A 26,284-nucleotide genomic window follows, 5' to 3' on the forward strand; every position below is an offset into this window, starting at 1 on the left:
GTTTCTCATCGTCCCGAAATGGAAAAATGAAGGACCCTTTTGTCACGCTTCAATTGTCAGCTCTCTCCCTTTTTCTCCCTTGCTCTTTCCCTCCTCACCCCTCTTCTCTCCTCTCTCCTCTCTCCTTTCCTTTCCTCCGTCCTGAGCCTCCATCACTTCTTCCTCTGGCACGGGAAAGGATGGTTGGAGGGAGGGAGGGAGGGAAGGAAGGAGGGAGGAGAGGAAGGTACGTAAGGTCTCCAGTGGCAATTAGTTAATGAGCCTTGCCTCACAAAACGTTGGGAGGGAGTGAGAGTTAGAGAGAGAGAGAGAGAGAGAGAGAGAGAGAGTGTGTGTGTGTGTGTGTGTGTGTGTGTGTGTGTGTGTGTGTGTGTGTGTGTGTGTTTACCAAGTGATAATCTCTCTTCCTCTCCTCTCCTCTTCCCGTCCTCCCTTCTCCCACTCTTTCTTTGCCCCTGCCCGATCCCTTCCTCCCGTCTTACCATACTTTACCTACATCCCTTGACTATCTTTTCCCCGTCTCTCCGTCCCTTTCTGTCTTTTCCTCCCTGCGTTCCTTGCCTATCTTCTCACCGTCCGGCTCTTCCTCCCGTCTTCCTCATCTCCCTGCTTCTCCCTCCATCCTTTACCCTTTCGCTCCACGAGGAAAAATCCGTTTGCACGTTCCACGGAATTAATTTGTCAAGTTGTCAGAGTGGAATGGAAACGATTATTATATCTGCTTCTCTCTCTACTTGTCTGTGCGTGATTCTTTCTCTCCTCACCTTTCCTGTGTTGTTGTTTTTTCCTTCTTCTTTCTTGTTATCTTTTTTTTTATTCAGTTTTGTTCTTCTATGGATTTTCTTTTGTTTATTTAGTTTGTTCTCTTTCAATTTTTTTTGTTTCCTTCTCTTCTCTTTTTCATCTCTTCTCTTATCTTCGCTTCTCTTCTCTCATATCTTCTCTTCTCTTCTCTTCTCTTCTCTTCTCTTCTCTTCTCTCTCTCTCTCTCTCTCTCTCTCTCTCTCTCTCTCTCTCTCTCTCTCTCTCTCTCTCTCTCTCTCTCTCTCTCTCTTTGTGTGTGTGTGTGTGTGTGTGTGTGTGTGTGTGTGTGTGTGTGTGTGTGTGTGTGTGTGTGTGTGTGTGTGTGTGTGTGTATGTGTGTATTTATTCATTCCCATTGTGTTGTTTTCACCTTTTGCTCTATTTTTACCTATTTTTTCCGTACGTTTTATTTTCAAATTGCCGCCAGTAACTAAATTGTCATTATCCTTTTCGGTTCCATTCCACTATACACTGCACTGTATGTCATTCTTCTTCTTTTCTTTTTTTTTTTAGCTCGATATACAGAGTGGATATTTTTTTTCTAACTTTCGACATTTCCAACGCGAATTTTGTACGTTTGTCATTTTTATATATTCTGTTTCCTCTGTGTCATTAACCAACCGCGGCTTAAAAATATACATGAATAAATAAAAGCCAAATTCAGCGGCTCCGTCCTGACACGCACAGACACACACACACACACACACACACACACACACACACACACACACACACACACACACACACACACACACACACACACACACACACACACACACACACGCACGCACGCACGCACGCACACACACACGCACACACACACACACACACACACACACACACACACACACACACACACACACACACACACACACACACACACAGAGAGAGAGAGAGAGAGAGAGAGAGAGAGAGAGAGAGAGAGAGAGAGAGAGAAGAGAAAAGAAGAAAAGAAAAGAAAACATAAGATAAGATAAAAGATGGAAAAGAGAAGAGAAGGAAACAAAAGATTTTTTTGTTATAGCCTATAGCGCCTGAAGGTATGCTTGAAGAGAATGGGAAGCGCTGTTCAGCCTCCACCCATTAGTGGCGCAGGCAGTTTCATTTATAGTGGTACCCATATTAGGGCCCATATCACCACTCAAGCGCATCTTTGGTGTAAGGCAATTGCACCTCCACCTAGAACCTGGGTAACATGGTGACATGTAGGTGAATTTAAACCACTTGACAAACGACAAAGTTTCAAGGCGGTACGTGGTGGGATTCGAACCTACGCATGAACGTCTGCGCGATTCCAAGCGCAGCACCTTACCCACTACGCCACAAAAAGAGAGAAGAGACAAAGACAGACAGATAAACAGACACACACAAGATGGAAGAGGAATTAGGAACGCCAAGGACATTACAGAAGATAATTAAGGAAGGGAATCAAGGTAGGTCACGCGAGGAAGAGGAGCATTCTAAGCGAGCGAGTCAGGTGAGCGTTAATGAGCTCAGGTGTGGCGGGGAAGCTCCTCACCTGTCTGGCTGCTGAGGGGAGGCACTGGCGGGGGTGGCCTTCAGGTGAGAAAGAGGAAAACTGGTGCGGGAAAAGACTCGAGGGAAATTTTGTCTGGTAAATTTGATGGGTAATGGATTTTTAAAGGCTGGGGTAGCTTGAGACAGAGAGAGAGAGAGAGAGAGAGAGAGAGAGAGAGAGAGAGAGAGAGACTATTTGAGATGGCAATTCGAACTAATCACTAGGAAGAAAGTAAATTATTCGTACTTATATCTGAGTGAGGGAAGTTTCTTATTTCTTTACTTTTTTTTTCATCCCGCGTTGAAACATCTATTCCTTGTCAACGTCTGTGTGTGTGTGGGGGGTGGCTTACACAATTGAAAAGGAGATAGAAACGAACGGAGAGTGGCATGGTAGCCGGACCTCTATTACTCTCAATGAAAAGGCTGAAGCGGGATAATGATGGAGGAGGGGAGATGAGACGATTTGAGGAGGACGCACCAGACGCTCCACCGCTTTAAGAAGGAGGAAAAAGGAAGGGAGAGTCCTCTTTTCCTCTCCTGGTCTAAGACGACTGAGTTTGGGGTGAGTGAGGCGAGGTGTGAAGCGGGTGAGGGCGCTGAAAGGAACTGAAGGGACGGAGAAGTGGAGGCAGAGCTCCGGAAATAAGAAGAGAAAATGGTGAAGAGAGGAAAGTAGGTGTATAGAAGGATAGCTGAGGAAAGTGTGCAGAGGAAGAGAACAAGAAGAGAATGCAGGAGGAACAGATAAGATGGAAAAAAGAAGGCGAAGAACAAAGAAAGGATGGTAAAGTAAAGGGTAAAGAGAAACATACCAAAAAAAAAGGAAAGACAAACGAAAACCGACCAAAGCGAAGAAAACGGATGGGCTACTGAAGAGCAAAAAATGGCTGATGAAAAAAACAGGTAAAGAGAGAAAGAGAACTGGACGTCAAGGAGCAAAAAGAGGAGCACAAGAGAAGAGGAAGAGAAAGACTGATGCACCACCTCGCCCAGCCTCAACCCGCCTCTCCCCGCTTTACCCCTCCCCCTCCCAAGCCTCCTATGAAGCAGAAATACATGTAACTCCCTTGCCTGGCGAAGTAGTGGTTGACCTCCTCCAGCACCTTTACTGACCCGCCTCTCTCTCCTTTCACACGCCATGCCACGAGTGGAAGTGTCTTAACTCCTTCAGTACCATGACGCGTTTCCATATTCATTCTACTTACATTTGGTGATTTTATACAGCTTCAGAAATTCATGTGGGGGTTTGAAATAGTGAAGACTGTGGCCATTAATCTTCTGACTTCCATAGACTCTTAAAATTATCCAATCGTACACAAATCTCAAGGTAAAAATGTGTCTCAGTATTGAAGGAATTAATAATCTATTGAAGGGGATATCCAAGGCTCACTGTAAGGATAAAGTTGAACAGTATTGGATAAGTTCCTAGATGTAGTTCTTAGTGTTTTTATTACGGAAAATATCAGGTAAACATAACACAGGCGACAATATTCAAGCCTCAAGAGTAAAATAAGGTTTAACCACTTCAGCACCATGACGCGTTTTCATATTCTTTCTGCTTACTATTGGGCAACTTTATACAGCTTCAGAATCTAACATGGGGATTGAAATAGTAAAGACTCTGGCAGTTAATCGTCTGATCTCCATAGACCCTCTCTAATGTAAATAAAATCGTCTAATCATACCCAAAGCTCATGGTTAAAAATGCGTCCCAGTACAGAAGAAGTTAAATTAGTAGTGTATGAGTTACTGGAGATCATTTTTAGTGTCACCATCACGAAAAATATGATATTAAATGCAGCCTTGCAATGACATCAGGAACAAAATCAAACTTGCGTTATTGTACTAAGAGTGTTAAATTACTGGGTTCTTTCCGTTCTCTTTACCTTCTTCGTACACCAAGTGCTCGTTTCCTCCTTCTCGATACTTGTTAGCTCAATGTTATCAGCACCACTGCGGCGCGGCTGAGGAGACGCAAGGAGTGGAGTGGAGAGGGACGAGGCCAGATGCAGGGCGCCAGCTGAGCCTCTATCTTATTCTTATCTTGTAGTTTTTGTGTTATATTTCTCGTCAGCCTTTTTTTAACAAGATTTAGTTTGACGTAAGAGAAAATTTCAGTAATTTAATGTGTGTGTGTGTGTGTGTGTGTGTGTGTGTGTGTGTGTGTGTGTGTGTGTGTGTGTGTGTGTGTGTGTGTGTGTGTGTGTAGGCGTGCGTTATAATAAAAGGATAAGGTGTCGAAATTCCAGAGTGGATTCATAAATTAAATTCCTTTCGTTCTGTTCCTTCTTATTTTCTCTCCCTCCTCCAACTCCACTTCCACCTCCTCCTCTACCTCCACCTCCACCTCTTCCTCCTCCTCCTCCTCCTCCTCCTCCACCTCCACCTCCACCTCCACCTCTACCTCCACCCCCTCCTCCTCTTTTTCCTCCTCCTCCTGCCTAGAAAAATCATGGATGGATAAAGGAAAATACTTACATAGGAGTGAAAGGATTAAACGTAGAAGTGTAGCTTACAAGTATTTATTAAAGGATACATCAAAAATACTTACCTGGTTACGTAGGTTACCTGATTAAAAACCCAAGAATATTAATCAATACTACTTGGAGACATACAGTGCAAGATTCTTGAGGTTCAATACGTATAGAGCAAACTTTTGCCCGATAATGTTTCTCAAAGTGCAGGCAACGGCGAGCATTCCTCCACTAATGGCATTCCAATAAGATCTTCGTGTTTTCGGTAATTAGATACAAGTAAATTCCCGGTGTCACTTTGCTGTACCGCCACACACCGAGCGCTCTGTAGGTGCCTGCCAGCCTCGCCACGCAGACTCCACGTGAACCAGAGCATTATTATTGAGAACCGCCACCCGCCCACCCGCCTATGCCTGAGGACGCGTCGCCACCCTGGGTTTAATTAATTAGCAGTATGTTAACTAGTATTTAAGCCCTCCTCCTCCTCCTCCTCCTCCTCCTCCTCCTCCTCCTCCTCCTCCTCCTCCTCCTCCTCCTCCTCCTCCTCCTCCTCCTCCTCCTCCTCGTTTTTGGCTCTTCTTTTTCATCCTTCTCTCTCCCCTTTTATTCTTTTTTACTTCTTCCTATTGTTTTTTTTTTTTTTTCCTCCTCCTCCTCTTTCGATATCTTCCCTGTTCATCACAGACTCTTATCTGTCACCACCACCACCACCACCACCACCACCACCACCATCATCACCACTACCACCACCACCACCACAACAACAACAACAACAACAGCTTTTTTTCCTAGCATGCCTCCGAGTGTGTCCACAGGCTTGGATAGAATTTAGGGAGACAGAGTGAGGCCGCCTTGCTCCGTGTACATTAGGCCTTTGTTTCGACGGAGACTGACCACCGATTGCTCCTTTGTGTGCTTCAGTTGACAGACACAACAGCTGAGGGGCGGTCACGGGGGCTGATAGTGCGGCTTTGCTTATTGGTGCTGCTTGGGGAAGTGGTGTGGCTGTGTGGTTGTGATAGTGGTGTGTGTGTGTGTGTGTGTGTGTGTGTGTGTGTGTGTGTGTGTGTGTGTGTGTGTGTGTGTGCTGTGATGTGATAGTTGTGTCCATGAATGTCCAAGGATGTTGTAGGATGCGTTGTGTTGATAGTACATTCACTGTATTACTATACATTAAATATATTACCACAAAAACAAAGCTAAATGTAGAATAAAGCTATGAAAAGTGCACTCATCTGCTGATATTGCTTGTGAAGTGGAGTATAAGCGCTTGTTCATATGGTGACGTGGTGCGTGGCTAGTGTGGGGTGCAGGCGGTGCGAGGGTGTGTGATGACGTGCTGGGCGGTGGTTGAGTGGCGCTGGGCTGTGTGTGTGTGTGTGTGTGTGTGTGTGTGTGTGTGTGTGTGTGTGTGTGTGGTAAAGCGGCTGCAGGTATGAGTTTAATTCCTCTATTGACACACCAGATGGACGTGGCCGCTCGCTGACTACGAATAAGAGGAGAGCACTGGGAGGGAAAACTTGTGGCTGCTGGCTGCGGTGGACAGACTTTAAACCCTTTTACTGCCGTGGCCATCCTTTGTCAAGACTCGGGACTCTGTAAAATATGTTTGCATGGATTCACAGAAATAACGAGATTTATTTTATCCTGTCTAAGTCACATAACTATTCAAGAGGAGTAGAAAAATGAAAAAAAAAAATACACGTATCCGAAGAATTGCAGGTGATTATGGATATGGAAACGTTTCGCAGTGAAAGGTTGAAACTAAATCATATTGCGTGTTTATATTTTCATGAAGAACTGAATGGAAAGTTCACTGAAGACTTTAAGTAGAGTTGAGGGGAAAGACAGTTGATTGGATGAACAGGAGGCGAAGAATGAAGGAAGGTGGGTGGATATGAGAGAAAAAGAATGTGAATGGACGGAAGTTGTAGGTGGAATGTGGAAGGCAAGGTGTAATGTATGAGAGAGAGAGAGAGAGAGAGAGAGAGAGAGAGAGAGAGAGAGAGAGAGAGAGAGAGAGAGAGAGAGAGACTAATGGAGAGAAAAAACGAAGGAAAGGAAGAACGAGAGAAGAAAGGATATATGAAGGAATGATGAAAGACGAACTAAGGGAGGGAGGAAAGGAAGAGGGAGTGAGGGAAGAAGGCGGAGATAGGTGATGAGGGAGGGAGGAAGGATGTAGGTGGGGAATCAGGAGTGGTGCGAGAGAGAGAGAGAGAGAGAGAGAGAGAGAGAGAGAGAGAGAGAGAGAGAGATGGAGTGAGGAAGCCTAAGAAGAAACAAGTGTTGGCACTCTCGTCGCTATTGTTCCGTCATCGATTATTTCCTTGCACCGTGGGAGTGTTCACCGTTATGGGCAACTTTCGCTGACCAAGGAGAGATAAAAAGGAAAACGGCAACTCCACAATTCATATCCATATTGAATCGCGGAAGAATGACAATGAAAGACGGGGCAGGATTGGAAGGCTGAGGAGGATGTCAAGTGGTGGTGGGAAAAAAGACTCGGGAAAACGACTAGAAGGAAATCAATGTACCTATAACGTTCCATTATTTTCTACTCACAATCACTGCCTTTTCCTTTTGCCAATTTTCCTGGTACCTTTTCCTTCTGAATGTCTCTGTTCCGCCACAGCAAGACACACCCATGCTGCTCTATATCAATCTCAGAGTTCAGCTTAGTCCTGCCCGTCCATTGAGCACCAATCACGAGGGCAAGGCGGGACAGCGAGGAGAACACAGCACTTACCTTTGCCGACAACCATTGACATGAAGGAAAAGGAAAATAGAAGCGCCTTTGTCCTGGCCATCATCAGGACAACACGAGGCTTTACCGAGATTATTTTTCGTCCCACAACTTGATGAGATGGTATGCCTTCCTAGTGCGCCTGGTGAGTGGTGGCTGCTGTGTCAGTGGCGAGCTTGTGATGACGTGGCGCTGAGTGGTGAGGCACACTTCACACTGGACAGCACAGTGGGCCTGGCATTACTCTCGCTCCATCAACTTTCACATTTTCATTAACGGACTGGACTGGATGTGTGTGAGGCGGATGCATTTTTTTTTTTTTTTTGGGACTGAAATTAATGTGATGTCAGAGGATTCGTTATTACTTGTGAGCGCAAAAACTACTTTCCTGTTGTGTAATGGTTAATGAGCTTAATTCACTTCTGAGAAATCCCCACGGCCGGTTAGAGGCAGTTTAGGTTTGTCTGCTCTCCAAGTTGTAGTCCATATTCACTTAGCAGAGAATTAGTGAAGACGCAAGGCGAGGAGTTGTGATCTCGCAACCCCACCACCTCGATGCCCTGCCTGGGGAGACCGTGGCGTGTGTGGCTTAATCCCGCGCCGTTCCTGCTCACAACTGGGCGAATCTTTTGTTTGCAGTGGACTCGTGTATGCTGACGATAACAGTGAACATGTAAAATTGTAAGAAGGAAATTGAATGCCATAAAGCACATAAAGCATTTGTTTTCACACAAAGTGATATTGCACAGAATTCTCAGCAAATTAATGTTCCTTTTTAACTCGCTTCATGGCGGAGCTCCTTTGAAACCGTTTGGTAATGGCTTTATGTTGGTAATGGATGGCGAGGCAGATGCGTGTGTTGTGGGGAGGAAAGAGAATAATCTGGTGTGTAATGGTGCAACATTTAGGCGGCGAGCACCAATGGGGTCGTGAGGCTCAGGAGTAACGAGGATGGGGTTCAGAAGCAATGACCCCCAGCACGCCGTGACAGGGCTCGGGCGGCAGCTTGTGTACGCTGTGTTGATGCAGACCAGTGTTACGGTGGCACAGTGTTACGGCGACAACACGATGACACAAACTGAGCTAATGGGAATGAGCCGCCAGTAATGTTAGCAGTGAGGGAGTACAGGCTTGTTATGGCCGCTGCGACATAGACCGTGGCGACCCCCTGGCGGCGGCACCGTATTGAGTCTCGCCGGGGTTGTGTGCCGCAGTGACATCACCAGCGAAGAAGTACTGCGGCAAGAATTGTAAGAAATAGTAACACGTAGGGATAGTAGTTGTGTGAGTGTCAGGTTTGGGAGCGGCGGTGGTGGTGGTGGTGAGGTGATGTTAGGAATCCCGAATATCACAGGCGGTAAAAGGAATGGCCATACAGCAGCAGCAGTTGGCGGCGGCGGAGGCCATGTGGTACTAAGGGCAAGATGGAAGTAGATTGATAGTAGAAGCGACCAGCTGAGGGTAGAGTGGTAGCAGAGATAATGGACGTAGTGGTGGTAATGGCGGCGGACGTGGGTAAATGTGGTGCCATTAACGACATGGTGGCAGCGGGAGAGGAGCAGAAGTGATGGATGAGCAGCGGCAGCGTGTCAGAGGAAACGCTGTGACGAGAACACTGACTGCGGGGTACAAACGGTGATGTGTTGACAGGGTGTGGATCAGAGGCGACGCAGCGATACAGGCAGTGATAGAGGAAAAGTTGAGCAGGGATGTAGAGACTGGACCTAACTTATCCCTAACTTCTGCTGACCTTTCATCACATTTGCGGCAGAATTTTTGATGCCTTTGACTTCCTCTTGAGCTCCGGTATGTTGTCTGGTAAATAAGGAGTTGCCACATGCCGCCAGCAGGTTCCACGCGCAGATTCTTACCGTCAAAAAAGGTGCAGCTTAAAACCCAAAGACCCACAAAACACCCAATTATTTCTAACAGAGGAATAAACTATCTTTCTCCTATGTTTATATCCTCAATGGACCAAATCAAACACTTTTAGGAATCTCTGAGGAAGAAATTGGCGACGAGGTGGAGGCGGCAGCGGCGGGAATTTGATGGTGGAAGAAGAGAAGGAGGAGGAGGAGGAGGAGGAGGAGGAGGAGGAGGGAGTTTTGCGGCGGGAGGAAGCAACGGGAACCACATCGCCACACCGCCTTTAAGAACAACAGTAGAGAGCGTTTGCTGACCGCTGCGGATCAACTCAGGGCATCGGTGGACTCTCTCTCTCTCTCTCTCTCTCTCTCTCTCTCTCTCTCTCTCTCTCTCTCTCTCTCTCTCTCTTATTTTTTATCTATTTAATGCATATTTTTTATTTATTTTTTTTATTTTGTGATTATGTACGTTTCTTGTCTATCTATCTATCTGTCTGTCTGTCTGTCTGTCTGTTTTTCACTTAATTTTATGTACACCTACACGAATCCTGTTAGTTAATTGTATGTATGTGTATTTTGTATGCGTGTGTATATATGACGCGTATGTATGCCGTATATTCTACAATTATATGGTAACTTCCTATATCAGATGTATTCTATTTCCTGTTTATTTTATTTTTTTATTGATCTGGATTTATTTTTTGTACTATTAAGAAAAGTGAAAAGGTAAATGGAAAGTCACTCTCCTATATCGTGTGTGTGTGTGTGTGTGTGTGTGTGTGTGTGTGTGTGTGTGTGTGTGTGTGAGGAATGTAACGAACCTTGTCACTGTCTACCTGTGATGCCGGGCTGGGCTGAGAGGAGTGTGTGCTGCCTGGCCTGTTTCTTCCATTACTAGTCCATTACAAGCGAGGTGCGCAAACCGGGGCGGGGCGAGGGTGCTTTGTGCAGGAGAGCGGAGGGCATTGGGATTTTGCTGTGATATACGAACACTGCCTGCATTTGTACCGCCTGGATTATGTTGTGGATCTTACACACACACACACACACACACACACACACACACACACACACACACACGAGGGCAAGGCTAGAGTTGTTGGTACAGTGTTGCATGGATTCACTCACTCGCTGCTGTGAAAGTGTAGTGTATAGTGTCGGGACAATATTGCTCTCTCATAGGTGGTGTTGGTTCTTCTCTTCCATGCCACACCACCTCACCACCTCGCCACCCCACCACCTCGCCACGCTCCCTGCACGCTATACACTCCAAACGTTTTCCTCACTATATGCAGCATATTCTCTCTCTCTCTCTCTCTCTCTCTCTCTCTCTCTCTCTCTCTCTCTCTCTCTCTCTCTCTCTCTCCGTAGCGCCACTGTTATGAGGAACCTTGTCACATCGATTGGAAAGGAGGAGCAAATAAGTTTCGGGATATTTGGTCTGCTGTATTTTTCGGGGGATCGAACTGTGATTGTGGAAGGGAAGTGTTCTGTCCGCCGTGACCATATTGTGTGTGTGTGTGGGTGTGTGTGGGTGTAGATGTGTGTATTATACTACCCAATAATATGGTACTGAGAGGATTTACCGCTCTAAGTTTGTTCTGTGACTACTATTAATACTTCAATGGTGTTTTCAATTGGTGTCGTGTACAAAAGGATCTATAATAGTGCTTTTGTCTTAATTGAATGATGTTTTTCTTTCATCACAGTGTTGTTCTAGGAACATAACCTTGTATTAATGTGTCGCTTTGTGTTTTGCAGTCGTGGAGGTGGTGGTGAGTGCGGGGTGAGGGAGGAAGAACCTAGATGGCGAAGGTAGACAGTTGGCGTGTCCGGCTGCCTCCTCCTCTTCCTCCACCGCCCCGCCCTCGCAATGGAAGCCCGCCATGCCCCCCAGCAAGCCACCGCAGCGCCAAAACCTCTCGTCTTCACCAAGGTAAGAACGACGAAGCTTGTGTGTTTCACTGTTTGATCTGCTGCAGTCTCTGACGAGACAGCCAGACGTTACCCTACGGAGCGAGCTCAGAGCTCATTATTTCCGATCTTTGGATAGGCCTGAGACCAGGCACACACCACACACCGGGACAACAAGGTCACAACTCCTCGATTTACATCCAGTACCTACTCACTGCTAGGTGAACAGGGGCTACACGTGAAAGGAGACACACCCAAATATCTCCACCCGGCCGGAGAATCGAACCCCGGTCCTCTGGCTTGTGTGTGTGTGTGTGTGTGTGTGTGTGTGTGTGTGTGTGTGTGTGCGTGAGCGCTTCAAATCCCTGTGGAAGTAAGACGCGGTAAGTTTGTTAGTGTATTACCAAGGTGCCTCAGCCAAAGTTTAAAGCCCAGGAAGTGTAGCTCATGTGGCAGACTCGGCTGGGATATGTGTCGCCAGGTGTAGGCAGGTGTAGGTATAGGTGTGTTGCAGCCGGGATTTCTACCATGAGACGCCACGGTCCTTAGACACTTGTTTCGTGTGTATTTGGAAAGTAAAACACACACACACACACACACACACACACACACACACACACACCCGCTCTATTCTCTCCATTCCAAATCCCGTATATATATATATATATATATATATATATATATATATATATATATATATATATATATATATATATATATATATATATATATATTTTTTTTTTTTTTTTTTTTTTTTTTTTTTCGACCTAGGTACCTTTTCTCTTCACTCCTGCCCGTATACGTTTTCTTCAGCCACACAGACACACTTGATCATACTTTTGTTTTTGTTGTTGTTGGCTTCCATCCAGAAATTTCCGCTCCTCCAGTCTGAGTTCTTTGTCTTCATGATCGTCGCTTTTTCGTGTTCGTCTGTCATAATATCTAATTTCAAATAGTATAAGACTTCTGACGGACTCCAAGATTTCCTTACCATGACCAGAGCTCCACCAGGAAGTGTGTAGGTGTGCGCGTAAGTTAACCTCCTGCACCCATGACATTTGTGTAATGGTAATGCGACATAACACTGAACATTTCATTAGCAATTTTCTCTCGCACAAACATGTCATAAATCAAAGAAAATTTCAGTGTTGTAGTGCTTGACTGCACATCCGCCAAGCAAAATGAAAAATTATACCTAATGCTTTAGAGCACGATGACCTTTAAAGTTTCCTGCAGTGTCGTTATTTGTATGCTTGGATATCAGACAGAAATATTAGACAAGAAGTTTTGTGTTATTACTTCCTTCAGTAACTCTCTTTCCCTCCCTTCCCTCCCTCCTTTTCTCACCACGCCGCCAGACATTTTTCATTCAAGTGGCGCCGCATGATTAACTTCACCACTGCCTCCAGACCTTGGTGCTTGCCGGCTTTGCTTTCCTGCTTTGCCCTGCTAAGACCAGTCGGTGAATGCACTTGTGTGCGAGTCACTTCAACGGTGCAGTGCAAACCAGTGACATAGTAGTAACGAGGGCAGGTCCTATGTGGTAACTCAGGAAGTGGCGCGGCCAGCCATGTGTCGAGGATCGTGACAATGCATGCTTGGAGTTTACTCAGAGTGTATAGTCTTATTACTATGGTCTTACCCTGACCACAAGTGGTCTCGCCAGACGTCAGGTGACACGTGCGTGTCTTTGACCTTGTGCTGAAATGCTTCAATGAGCTTCCAAGGCCCAGGCTGTGTATGGATTCTCGACACTCGTGCAAATAGGTGACGTATGTTGGCGTAGCATCACGATACTCGCTTCACTCGCTGTGACTTTTTCATCTTTAGTAAGAAATAATTCATTATTGCTTCTTTAGATTTTGCTTGTTTTCTTAAGGCAGTGATTGTGGTGGGACGAATGTGAGTGTCAGGTGTGTGTCGTGGTGTTGGTAGAGCAATGCGGCAGGTGTAGATGAGGGTGTGGTTGGGTCACTATCAAAACAGCGTCCCGGTGTAGCCTCTTGAGGGCCTTTATTTACTCTGGCGCCCACGCTGCCGCCTCTGTTGACACTCGTCCTCACGACATGGGCTCGGGTGTCGCTGTCCGCTGTCACTCCTACTGCTGAGTCACACCAGTGTACAGGCAACTCTGCTTTGTCAGGCGCTGTTCGCCTCCCGCCCACCAGTGCTTCGCGGAGGTTGAGAGCATGAAGGAACATTGTCGTTATCCTGCTGGGGAAGACGTCATGGTGATGTGATCCAACACGTGACCTGAACGTTGGACGTCATGTCAAGCAAACACGTCCTCAGAATTAGCTCTTGTGGAAAGTTTTGCCTCTGAAATATTAATGATTTAATCAAGTTGAATTCATAAAATGCGCTTCCGACAGCTGCGTGTTGTTTGAGCCGAGACGCTAACACTGCGCCTTCTGTGTGTGTGTGTGTGTGTGTGTGTGTGTGTGTGTGTGTGTGTGTGTGTGTGTGTGTGCGCGCGCGCGTGCGTGTGTTGCGTGAAGCTCTCCATGTCCTTCAGATATTATACACACAATTTTGTTTGCCTCGACATGGTTATTTGATCGATGACAAGGAAAACACGGCCGTGTCGGGCCAGGAAGCCTCCCACCACTACTGCTAAATTTGCTGCCAGGAATTGTAATTTTCTCCCGCACGTCAAAATGATAGATGACGTCACACACACACACACACACACACACACACACACACACACACATAAACACGATCATGGAAAGGAAGCCAAGTCGAAAGAGAGGAGAAGGAAAAGAAAATGAGGGAAATGCAGAGACAAAGATGATAACAGAGTAATTTGTATGATGCTCTCCTTCATATTTTAAAGCTGCTTATTTAGACCTTCCCCTACTCATTGTCTTGTTTACTCTCTCTCTCTCTCTCTCTCTCTCTCTCTCTCTCTCTCTCTCTCTCTCTCTCTCTCTCTCTCTCTCTCTCTCTCTCTCTCTCTCTCTCACGTAGAAGAGTAGCAGTAGAGAATTACATAAGAGTAAAGCTTACACGTACTCCCACGCACTCCCACGACTCGCGTCAACCCGCCATCCCATCCTCTTCACCTGATTGTCAACGGCCATCTATATGAACAACATCTACGCGTTTTTCTTTTAGCTACATGCTCACTCTTTCTATTCGCATCCCTCTACACACACACACACACACACACACACACACACACACACACACACACACACACACACACACACACACACACACACACACACACACACACACACACACACACACACACACACACACATTCTGTACGTCTACAAATTATATAGTCCTCTATGATTAAAGTTCCGTCTCTCTCTCTCTCTCTCTCTCTCTCTCTCTCTCTCTCTCTCTCTCTCTCTCTCTCTCTCTCTCTCTCTCTCTCTCTCTCTCTCTCTCTCTCTCTCTCTCTCTCTCTCTCTCTCTCTCCTAAATCCTCCCTTGTCACTCGTTATTCTTCATTTCTTGAGGACCTAATGAGAGGAAATAAGAAGCAGCATCCCCTTTTTTTCCCCTTCTCAGCCCGACCTCTTCTCGCCTTGCCTCGCCTCGCCTCGCCTCGCCTCGCCTATTTGATGACGTCATTTAACTTGAAAGCTTTGTAGTTTCCGCCTGTGTAGTGTTCAAGGGCCGCCTTCGGGGAGCTGATAGGCCTAACGTGACATAAAAGAAAGGTACCCATGAATATTTGAAGCAGGAGCCACGTTTATAAGCTTTTTGTCTCCATGCTAAGATGTAAAGATCCCGCGTTCCTCCCCTCCTCCTCCACCTCCTCCCTCTCCTTCCCTCTTTGGTTTGTAATCAAATGTAACCTTCAAATATCTACTTAACCTGCCTATTGGGGACATGATGCGAGGATGGCTTGTGTGTATTGGTATTGTGTGTATATGCTGTCTCTCTCTCTCTCTCTCTCTCTCTCTCTCTCTCTCTCTCTCTCTCTCTCTCGCTTTCGCTCTCGTTCTTGCTCTGGCTTTTGATGGCTAGCCGGCAAGTGACGTACGTGTGAGGGGGCGTGACATGACAAGCCTGGATGGAACAGGTGTTCATACAATTAGCGGAGCAACAGCCACGCACCGCACTGAGGGAGTAATGAATGCTGGCGGTACAAGGGTGATCTGAACGCCGGTTATTGTGTGCTGCTGTTTGACTCCCGGTGCATCAGTGACATGTAGAGGAAGCCTGTGAGGTGAACTCTTCTGTAGTGTTTAGGTTATTGATGGATGAATTGATTGGGTCTTTTGATACGCCGCAACAACGGGATCATATGACTAGAACAGTCCTTTGCCTTCCAGAGAGACATAGAGAGAGAGAGAGAGAGAATTTTAGACAGACTCACCGTGTTCAGTCTACGATGGTTTATTAATGAGCTTCGGATAATTAGAAGTGACAGCACCTTGTCGTCACGATTTTACCATCTCTTGGGACGATGTGTGGGAGTGGTGGGGTTCGGTGGCGCCTGGGAGATGCTGACGCCCGCGGAAAGACTCGCCCCTTCCTCGCCATGATGTTTTCCGTGGCTTTATTGGCTGTCACTCGCTGTGGTGCTGCGCCGCCTCACCGCTGGCTTGGGCGGAACATAACCCGGTCAACGGTCTCTCATCAGCTGCTATTATTATTCGCTGCACCGGTTTGGCAAGCAAGTGATGTTAACCCCTTCAGTACTGGGACGCATTTTAACTTCATTTTTGGGTAAGATTAGAAGATTTTATTGACATTAGAAACAGTCTGTGGAGGTCAGAAGATTAATGACCAGAAATTTCAGTATTTTAATCCCCACGTATGTTTCGAAAGCTGTATAAAATCACCATATAGTAAGCAGAATGAACATGAAAACTCGTCCTGGTACTGAAGTGATTAAAGGGAACATTGGCTACTGAGATGTCACTGTTTCCTGACGATATTGTTTGAGAAGCTTTCTGCTCTTCCTTTACTGGGCAGTGTTCAATCCAGCGTTGTTTGTGGGGTATCCTTTGCTCTGTTCTGTGCCTTGACTACTTGTTTTTGTTTTTTGTGTGTTATAGCCTGTTGCGCTTGTAGGTGTGTACTTGAAGAGCATGGGAAGCGGTGTGTCCAGCTTCCACCCATTAGCGGCGCAGGCAATTTTGTTTGTGCTATGATACCCATATTAGGGCCCATATCACCATCCAAGCGCATCTTTGGTGTAAGGCAATTACACCTCCACCTAGAACCTGGGTATCATAGTGACTGTAAGTAACTCTAAACCACTCGACAAATGAAAGTTTCAGGACGGCATGTGGTGGGATTCGATCCTACGCATGGGCGTCTGCCTGATCCCATGCACGCTCACCACCTTATCCATTACATCACCGCCTCCCTTGCTGATGTGTATAGTTTCATGGGTTTTTTTATGTAGTTATGTAGCTTTTGTTATTTTCACGACGGTCATCTTGCTTGCCACCCCAGTCATCAGGAGAGTTGTTTGTGATGCCAAGCCGAATGAATGGATCACATTTTCACTCCACCGCTCTACATTTACCATTGCGACTTATGAATAAAGTAAAAAGGTGTGATCGTAAATGTAGAATCACAGGTAATCAAAAGAAGTCGAAATTTAGAAATCCAAATTGTGGAGATCCAGTATGTTTAAATCTTAAGCATAGAAATGCAAAATTCATAAAGATAATGTTACAAAAATCTCTTAATACAAACAATGATATGGAATCTCTTGGCGTAAAACTTCTAAGGAGGAGGAGGAGGAGGAGAATGAGGAAGAAAAAAGAGGGGGAGGTGATAATATACTAAAGATGGAATACGGAAAGGGAGGAAGAGAAGGGGAGGAAGAAGAGAAGGTGATAATAAACTAAAGGTAATATACGGAAAAGGAGAAAGAGATTTAATATGTATAAATCTAGAAATGCAAGATATAAAAAGATATAGAAAAAAAACACAAACAATATCAATATAGAATTTCTTAACGTAAAATTTCTAACTCAAAAGACTCCTGTTTCTGGGAAGGGAGTGTTGACCAGCGCGAGACTCGTAATAGTAATAATGCAGGTCAGCCCATCAAGAGGCGGCCCAGCGTCGTAATAGGCACTAGGGGCCAGATGGGGCAAATAAAGGGAGTGTGGAGGAACATCAACACTCGCCAAGGAGCCCAAGGTCATAGGGAGGAGGTGGAGGTGGAGGAGGAGGAAGAGAATGAGGAAGAAAAAGGGAGGAAGTGATAATAAGCTAAATATAGTGTCCGGAAGAGAAGGAATAGGAGGAGGAGGAGAAGGTGAAAAGGTGATAATAAGCTGAAGATAGTGTACGGAAGAGAAGGAGTAGGAGGAGGAGAAGGAGGAGGTGAATAGGTGATAATAAGCTAAAGACAGTGTTCGGAAGAGGAGGAAGATGAGGAGAAGGTGGTAATAAGCTGAAGACAATGTGCGGAAAAGAAAGAAGAGGAATAGGAGGAGGAGGAGGAGGAAGAGGAGGAGAAGGTAATGATAAGCTAAAGACAATGTACGGAAAAGGAGATGATAATAGGCTAAAGACAGTGTGCAGAAGAGAATTAGAAGGAATAGGAAGAGGAGGAGGAGGAGAGATGATGATAATAAGCTAAAGACACTGTACGGAAGTAGAAGGAGCAGGAGGTACAGAAGAGGAGGAGGAGGAGGAGGAGGAGGAGGATAAGGAGGACAGTGTGTAGAAGAAGAGGAGAAGGTGCAGGAGATGGCTTCTAACTTGGAACGGCATGTGGAAGAGAAAGAGAAAGAGGAGAAAGAGGAGGAACAGGAAGAAAAGAACAAGACACAAACTGAAGCTGTATGTGTGTGTGTGTGTGTGTGTGTGTGTGTGTGTGTGTGTGTGTGTGTGTGTGTGTGTGTGTGTGTGTGTGTGCCTGTGTCTTTTTGTGTGTGTGTGTCTGTGTGTCCCTCTTCCTCTTCAGCAGTCAGTCTACCTTGTTAAGTGTCCATATATGTTAAAATAAATAATGACCTCCTCAGAGCCACTCATCCAGGCAGAGTGCGGCTCGTTAATACAGCAGCTCGTGCACAGAGGGAGAGGCGAGGCTTGTATGCCCTTCCCCCTCTCTGCTCCTCGTAATGAGAGCCAAACTTTAGAAACGTGCAGGACAAAGGTTATGCTTCTCTACATAGACGCATTAACCTACGCATGTTCTCTCTCTCTCTCTCTCTCTCTCTCTCTCTCTCTCTCTCTCTCTCTCTCTCTCTCTCTCTCTCAGATTTTTCATTCATCATATTTTTTCTTCCTCTTCCTGGTTACTGAATGTCTTTCTTTTTAGATTTTTCTCTTTATTTTGTCGTTTTCCCTCTTTCTTATCACTTTAAAGGATATATGGTCAATGCTAGGTCTCTCTCTCTCTCTCTCTCTCTCTCTCTCTCTCTCTCTCTCTCTCTCTCTCTCTCTCTCTCTCTACCAATACCCTACGTTATTTATTTCTACTCCTCGCCTCCCTCCCTCTCCCTCACACTTGTCTTTTTACTAACACTGGCGGGAATTATATAGCAGAAAGAGGAGGGGAAAATATTTATTATTATTACCCTTCTTCGCTCGTTCACGTTATAATAAAAGAATAAAACTATAGATATCTGGTCTGTGTGTGTGTGTGTGTGTGTGTGTGTGTGTGTGTGTGTGTGTGTGTGTGTTGAAGCTTGTCTTTATACACAGATAAGTAGCTAAGTATAGACTGCGTTTTGGTAGAGATATAGAGACGGGCGAGGAGTAGAGAGGGACTGAGAGAAGGAGAGAGAGAGATAAAGGCGGAGGGAAGGAGAGGGGCGGGGCGTGGCGAGGAAGGATATTGAAGGCAGAGGAGGAGGAGGAGGAGGAGGAGGAGGGAAGGGAGAGAGCATGGATGAGTGGAGGCGTTAGTCTGCTCCTCTCTAAAGCTTGGCCTCGACTAAAGGGGAGGCAGTGGCGTCAATATCTCGACGGAGAGGCGGCAGGGTGAGGCGCCCTCCTCCACCTTCACCACTACGCCATTGCCCGCTGCGAGGAGGAGGAATAAGAGAAGAGATGGAAGAGAGGAGAAATATAGATCAGAGAAGAAGAGAAGAGGTAGAAGAGAAGAGATGGAAGAGGAGGAGAAATATAGATCAGAGAGGAAGATAAGAGGAGGAAGAGAAGAGATGAAAGAGGAGGAGAAATTGAAAACAGAGTGGAAGGTAACACGAGAAAGAGGAGAAGAAACATAGATCAGAGGGAAAGGTAAGAGGAGGAAAAGAAGAGATGGAAGAGGAGAAGAAATATAGATCAGAGGGGAAAGTAAGAGTAGGAAGAGAAGAGATGGAAGGAAGAAAAGGAGAAATGGAGATTAGGAAGGAAAGTAAGAGAAGGAAAATGAGAAAATGAAAAGAAGAAATAAAATTGGAATGAAGGATAGAAGGAAAGGAATATAGGAGGAGAATTAGAAGGAATGGAAAATTTTAAAAAGGAAAATATAAGAAGGACGAGAAACGGAGGAATGAATAGCAAGATAAAGAGGAAAATAAAAGGAGGAAGAGGGAAAACTAAATAAAAAAGAACAGAGAAGAGGAAGAAAATGTAAGAGGGGGAAATGAAAGATAGAGGAGAATGAAATAAGGAAAGAAATGGGGAAGAATAGAGGACAAGAGAAGGATGTAAGAAGAAGAGAAAACAAGAAAACGAGAACATTACGAGAGATCTAAGATGAAAAGGAAAGGAGAGGAGGAGGAGGAGGAGGATATAAAGGATGAGTAGGGGATGATAAGGGAAGGAGATAAGCAGACGAAAAGTAGAGAAAATGGGAAGAACAGGGTACTGGAGGGGAAAGAGATAAGAGATTGGGGAGGAAAGGAGGACGAATACTCGGAGGAGGAGGAGGAGGAGGAGGAGGAGGAGGGAGAATGGACAAATAAAGAGACGCAGGGAGTGAGAGGGGAAGGATATAGCTGGAAGATGAAGAGGAGGAAGAAGAGGGGGAGGATGAATGGAGGAATAAAGAGGAACAAGCTGAAAGAGAGGAAGGGGAGAGAACACAGCTGTTTCCCCGGCGTGTTACATTCACCTCCCTGCGTTCTGAGCCCGGCGGACCAGGAATATCGGTGAATCCAGGTGTGTTCTTAATATTTTCTCAGGCTCCACATTCTCACAAGTCTTAGCTAAGCCTCGCCTGTCCCTCTTTCAACGAGCTGAACTGGGGGAACATTAGATCAATTTATGGATGGCGATTATTGGTGAAAATAGAGAGGAGTTTCATGAAGGGACGCCACGTGTAGACCTGATGGCTTCTTGCAGCTTCCCTTCAAGTTAATAGAATGCATAAGGATTTTTAGACCATTACTGGCAAAAAGCACCAATAAAATCCCATCAAGTCTCTTCGGCGGAGTTGGAAAATAGTCAATATACGAAAAAAGAAAACTCAAAGCATTTCTGAATACACCTCATAGTCTTATCGTGTGGGTCGCTCCTGCCTCTACCACGCCCTCTGAAGTGAAGCAGGCGTGACTAGAGAGGAGGCAAGTGGAGGGGAGATCCAGCGAGCCTCTGTATCATAAAGGGAACGGGACTTTGAGGTACTTTAACCCCAGTCATCTTATCCTTCTGCTCTGGTCTCTTACTGACGAAGGGTTATCTATAAACACTTTTATACTTGCTGATTTCTCACAGCGCTTACTTGAACCAAGAAACCGTCCCCATTCGTGTAGATAGATAAAGTAAAGGATGAACGTAATGCTAGAAATATACAAGATACTCAGACATTTTGTAGTTAGTCTCATCCCTTGCTCTTTAAATAATGCGCAATAATCTAAGCGTACTCGTGTGTGTGTGTGTGTGTGTGTGTGTGTGTGTGTGTGTGTGTGTGTGTGTGTGTGTGTGCGTGTGTGTGTGTGTGTTATACTTCCAACAATTTTTTCTTTTATATTTTTTCCCCTCTCCCTCGTGTCCACTAAATTCTAGACCCTTTTTCTCGTTCGTTTATTTTTTCCTCTCTCTTGTCCCATGACCGAGGCTCCCCACGGTCAAGAGTAGTGACTGTGATCATTTCCTTCCTTTATTTTTCATATGGAAAGGACTGATCTGAGTGACTTTGTGGGCGAAGGGGGCGAGGAGGCGTACAGGCGCTCTGTTCAGCCCACAAATGGAAAGAAAACACTATCTTCCCTATCCCCTCCTCCTCCTCCTGCTCCTCCTCCTCCTCCTCCATGGGCCTCAGGACAGGATCCGTTGACAGCCCAATGGGTGTTTTGTGTGTTTCTGTCCATCTCCCAAAAGTTTTAGGTTGTTTTGGGGGCGGGAAGGACGCCAGCCCGCCTGCCCTCCTGACGACTCCATTACCCAGGTGGTGGTGGTGGTGGTGGTGGTGGTGGTGGTTGTGATGGTGATGGTTTGATTTTAGCTCTTTCTCTGTCGAAGTTTTATGCGTCACACACACACACACACACACACACACACACACACACACACACACACACACACACACACACACACACACACACACACACACACACACACAGGCCATCCGAAGATCGGAAATAATGAAGCATTGCAGAATTGCAGAATTATACAACTGAGAACAATACATTCAGATTAAAACTACAGTAAGTAAACAGCTTTGTGCAGAGCAGCGTTTGCCGTGCATAGTGGCTGCACACTTTTATCCCTCTCATTTCGACCAGTATTTGTTCGCTAAGGAGGGAAGAAAAGAACATGTGTGCAGTATTAATGGTTCTTTTTCCCCTGTGTTTACGAAGTCCTCCCGTGGGACAAGCAAACTCGATCTCTAGTGTTGTATTTTGTAACCTGAGACACCTTGACAAACCACCTGCAGATTGCCTTCCCTCACCTGGCATCGTCTGGTCATCTGTCTACACCTGTCTCTATCTGTCGCACTCCCTAGTCTCGCCATTTGTGCAGGATCAGCCTTGACCTCCCCTCACCCCTTCATATGTGAGCCTGTGTCTGTCTGATTGTCTGTCTATTCAACCATTGTGTGTCTGGTTGTCTGTCTAGCTATCTGTGTGCATCACTCGCTGTCTATCTCGCTCACTGCTCCCCTTACTGATGCATTACTCTTTATTGGATCTGTTGGCTCCATCCATTCTGCCTTTCCTCCATATCACCTGTTCACCACCACACCTCCTGTTAATTAAACCACCTATTCACCACACCATCTATTAATCACACCACCTTCCCACCACACCACATAGCCACCACACCACCTATTCACCACACCACCTGCCGCGTCACCTGAAAGGACTCGTGACGTCAGGAAATCTCGTGTTATGTAAGAACACTCAGAGATTCCCCGGCCAGCACGAGACTTGCCGTCCGAGGTTGAGGGACGAAGTTGACAAAAGTTTGAAGGACGGTAAAGCTCAAGGTTGTTGTTTAGGAGCCAAGTTCAGCCTGAAGTTGAGAGCCACGGTCAGAGGGTAAGAGCTTTGGTTCAGGGGGACGGGCAAGACGTAGTAAAGGCGAGGGATTAATTTTAAGCAAACAGTAAAGACAGACACCTTAAGGACTGAGCATTGGCTATACTACAATACACTATTATTTGTCAAGTAACCTAACCTAACCTTAAAAAAAACTAACATAACCCATTCTTGCCTTACTTTACCTTACCTTACCTTACATTAACCTAACCTAACCTAACCTTACTTTACTTTACCTTCTTACCTTACCTAAGCAAACTAATGAAACTTTTAGTCCATAATTCATAAAGCTTTACTGAAAAAAAACATTGTGGTCATTGTTTATCATCAATTTAACGAAATGCAACACTTTCGATATAGCTCTAATGATACCCTCTTTCTTCTACTTCACTGAATAACTAAGTACATCGATCCTTGAGTGAATATATCAACAATGAACAAATACCTGCTGTAGCATTGAGATCATGATGCGTTGGTGCGCTTTAAAGGGCGGGAGTTTGGGGGCAAGGATGGAGCTCTTGGAAATGAAGTAAAAAGTTGCATTATTGTGGAAAACAGTGAAGATAATTTTGGGAGGGAGGAAAGGAACGGGAAAGAACTCTGTGGCAAGACAATGAGATGTGGAGGGGATAATTGTCTACTCTCTCTCTCTCTCTCTCTCTCTCTCTCTCTCTCTCTCTCTCTCTCTCTCTCTCTCTCTCTCTCTCTCTCTCTCTCTCTCTCTCTCTCTCTCTCTCTCTCTCTCTCTCTCTCTCTCTCTCTCTCTCTCTCTCTCTCTCTCTCTCTCTCCTCCAAATGCAAAGTCCGTCCGTCCCTTAAAAACAAACAGAAAGAAGAAAAGTGGCTCTCCCGTCGCTTTGTTGGTTCTATTCCCCGAAGCTTCTTGATTGTGCCTCGTATTATTCCTGGCATTGTGTCGTTTTCTTTGCTCCCTCTCCCTCTCCCTCTCTCTCTCTCTCTCTCTCTCTCTCTCTCTCTCTCTCTCTCTCTCTCTCTCTCTCTCTCTCTCTCTCTCTCTCTCTATGTTTCTTCCCTTTCCTTTCCTTACCTTTTCTTCCCTTCCCATCCCTTTCGTTCTCTTTACTTCCTCCCTCCTCTCCCTTTTTTTTTCATTCCCTTTCCTTCCTTTCCCTTCCCTTCCCTTCCTTTCCCTTCCCTTCCGTCCCATTCACCCTCCCTTCCTCCTTCCTTCTTTCCTCTCCCATCGTCTGTTTTCTACTTTTTACAAACATGTGGTGTGTTTTGGTAATGTTTCTCTCCAGGTGTCTGTCTGTCTGTCTGTCTGTCTCTCTGTCTGTCTGTTGTGAATTAGGCAATAGTAAAGAGGCTGTGGTCCACGTCCAAAAAAACACGTGGAATGAAAGAATGCAAACTGAAAGACAACAAAACAGGAGGGAAAAAATAAACTTGACTTCCCCTCTTCTTTCAAATCCTGTTTTTCTGTCTTTTCTTCCTATTTTTGCTTCCGTGTTTTTCTCCGTCTTCTCTCTCTCTCTCTCTCTCTCTCTCTCTCTCTCTCTCTCTCTCTCTCTCTCTCTCTCTGCAGGAATTCAGATGGGAGGAAATATATAGATGGTGTGTGTGTGTGTGTGTGTGTGTGTGTGTGTGTGTGTGTGTGTGTGTGTGTGTGTGTGTGTGTGTGTGTGTGTGTGTGTGTGTGTGTGTGTGTGTGTGTGTGTGTGTGTGTGTGTGTGTGTGTGTGTGTGTGTGTGTAAGTTTCGTGTCGGCAGCCATGTGTTTCTCACGCCCGGAAGTCAAAGTAGTGAGGGAAGTTTGGGTTAATCTCTGCCACCACCACTAATACCACTACCACCACCACCACTACTACCACCACCGCTGTGTTCACCCTACCTATAGACATCAGTCCCCATCAGACACAGAGTGCGATCGTACGTGTCCTGAAGGCTACTGCTACTCTTTCCTCACGGCTTTTGTCTGCATCCACATCAAGGAGGCGAATCTGAAGGAATTAGGTCAATTGGGCGTATTAATGACGCCTTTTATTTATTTTTTTCCATTGATTTGAGTTATGAAAGCTTACGTAAGTGGAATAATGACGCGACATGCCTCTTTCCACGTTACGAAAAGGGAATCCGTTATGTAATGGGGAAACAAACGCGTCACCGTCTCTTTTTTATACTGCAGTAAAAGGAAAGGTTGTCCCCACATCGCCCTTCATGGCTCATCGAAGAGGATAATTCCTGCTTCGTCCTGCGTTGCGACTCACCAAAGACCACAGATGGAATTATATCCCTTGAGGGAGCAGGGGACCGGTACGCAGGGTCCACGTGAAAAGGGAAGCGAAGACTGGGTTTGGAGACTTTTAGTACTCTTTTCCCTCCACTCAGTCCACACACGCCCGTGCTGGAAGACGATTGTAATTGGATGAGTCTTTATTCAGGTGTGTCGCTGGAAAAAAAGAAAATGTGATTCGAGCCCTTAAATTGTGTGTTCACGTGTGTGATTGGATATAAAAAATGTGTGTGGTTAAGATGAAGTGAAAGCAAGCGTCACTCGAAGCCACCGCAACGCAAGTGAAGAAAAATGAAGTGTACTCGCCTTATTGGTATGCCCACGTCCCTGTGAGTCTGCCGGGATGGGCACAGGAGGCGGCGTCAAAGCGGGGCGTCTCATCAGGATACGACCGATTGGAAGCAAGAGAGTTAACAATAAAAAACCTCGACTCAGGCAATCTGGATGGGACTTAGACTGTGTAGGTGCCTGTGTGTGTGTGTGTGTGTGTGTGTGTGTGTGTGTGTGTGTGTGTGTGTGTGTGTGTGTGTGTGTGTGTGTGTGTGTGTGTGTGTGTGTGTGTGTGTGTGTGTGTGTGTGTGTGTGTGTGTGTTCACGTGACGTTGCGTGAAAAAGATTGCGTCTTTGTCACGGTCACTGAGGAAGCAATGTGGGTGACAGCAGTTAATGGGCACGTGCGGCGCCTCACTTTTCAGGCAATTAAAAGTGCGAGGGAGTGTTTGGTTGTCAGGCAGAGCGTGGTTCACACGGAAAATTTACATTGACCACTACTACGATATACATTGGTAGTTGTTAGTGTGTGTTTCACTGTTTGTTTGATCTGCTGCAGTCTCTGACGAGACAGCCAGACGTTACCCTACGGAGCGAGCTCAGAGCTTATTATTTCCGATCTTCGGATAGGCCTGAGACCAGGCACACACCACACACTGGGACAACAAGGTCACAACTCCTCGATTTACATCCCGTACCTACTCACTGCTAGGTGAACAGGGGCTACACGTGAAAGGAGACACACCCATATATCTCCACCCGGCCGGGGAATCGAACCCCGGTCCTCTGGCTTGTGAAGCCAGCGCTCTAACCACTGAACTACCGGTGTGTGTGTGTGTGTGTGTGTGTGTGTGTGTGTGTGTGTGTGTGTGTGTGTGTGTGTGTGTGTGTGTGAGAGAGAGAGAGAGAGAGAGAGAGAGTGTTGGGGAAGGGGATGGCTTGATTCATTGTTATTGTTGAGGTTTTGTTATCATCTATGTAACGAATATTGTCCATCAATGACGAAAGTTTTAGAAGTTCTGATTTTCATTTTATTCTCTGATCGTTTTTCATGGTTGGTAACAGCCGTGA

At 45.8% G+C, this 26,284-nt stretch overlaps 1 protein-coding gene across 15 annotated transcripts in view; it reads left to right on the forward strand.

Moving 5' to 3' along the window:
- Positions 1 to 26,284, forward strand: part of LOC123506347 — a 313,494-nt gene that overhangs the window by 221,644 nt on the left and 65,566 nt on the right. For all 15 annotated transcript variants that reach the window (XM_045258357.1, XM_045258359.1, XM_045258358.1 and 12 more), the window contains one exon: positions 11,172 to 11,346. In XM_045258357.1, coding sequence (XP_045114292.1) covers positions 11,284 to 11,346 — 63 coding nt within the window. In that variant the 5' untranslated portion in view covers positions 11,172 to 11,283. The remainder of the gene's footprint in view (positions 1 to 11,171; positions 11,347 to 26,284) is intronic.

This window comes from Portunus trituberculatus, chromosome 19 (genome assembly GCF_017591435.1).
Source record: "Portunus trituberculatus isolate SZX2019 chromosome 19, ASM1759143v1, whole genome shotgun sequence".
In the NCBI taxonomy this organism is placed as follows: Eukaryota; Metazoa; Arthropoda; class Malacostraca; order Decapoda; family Portunidae; genus Portunus; species Portunus trituberculatus.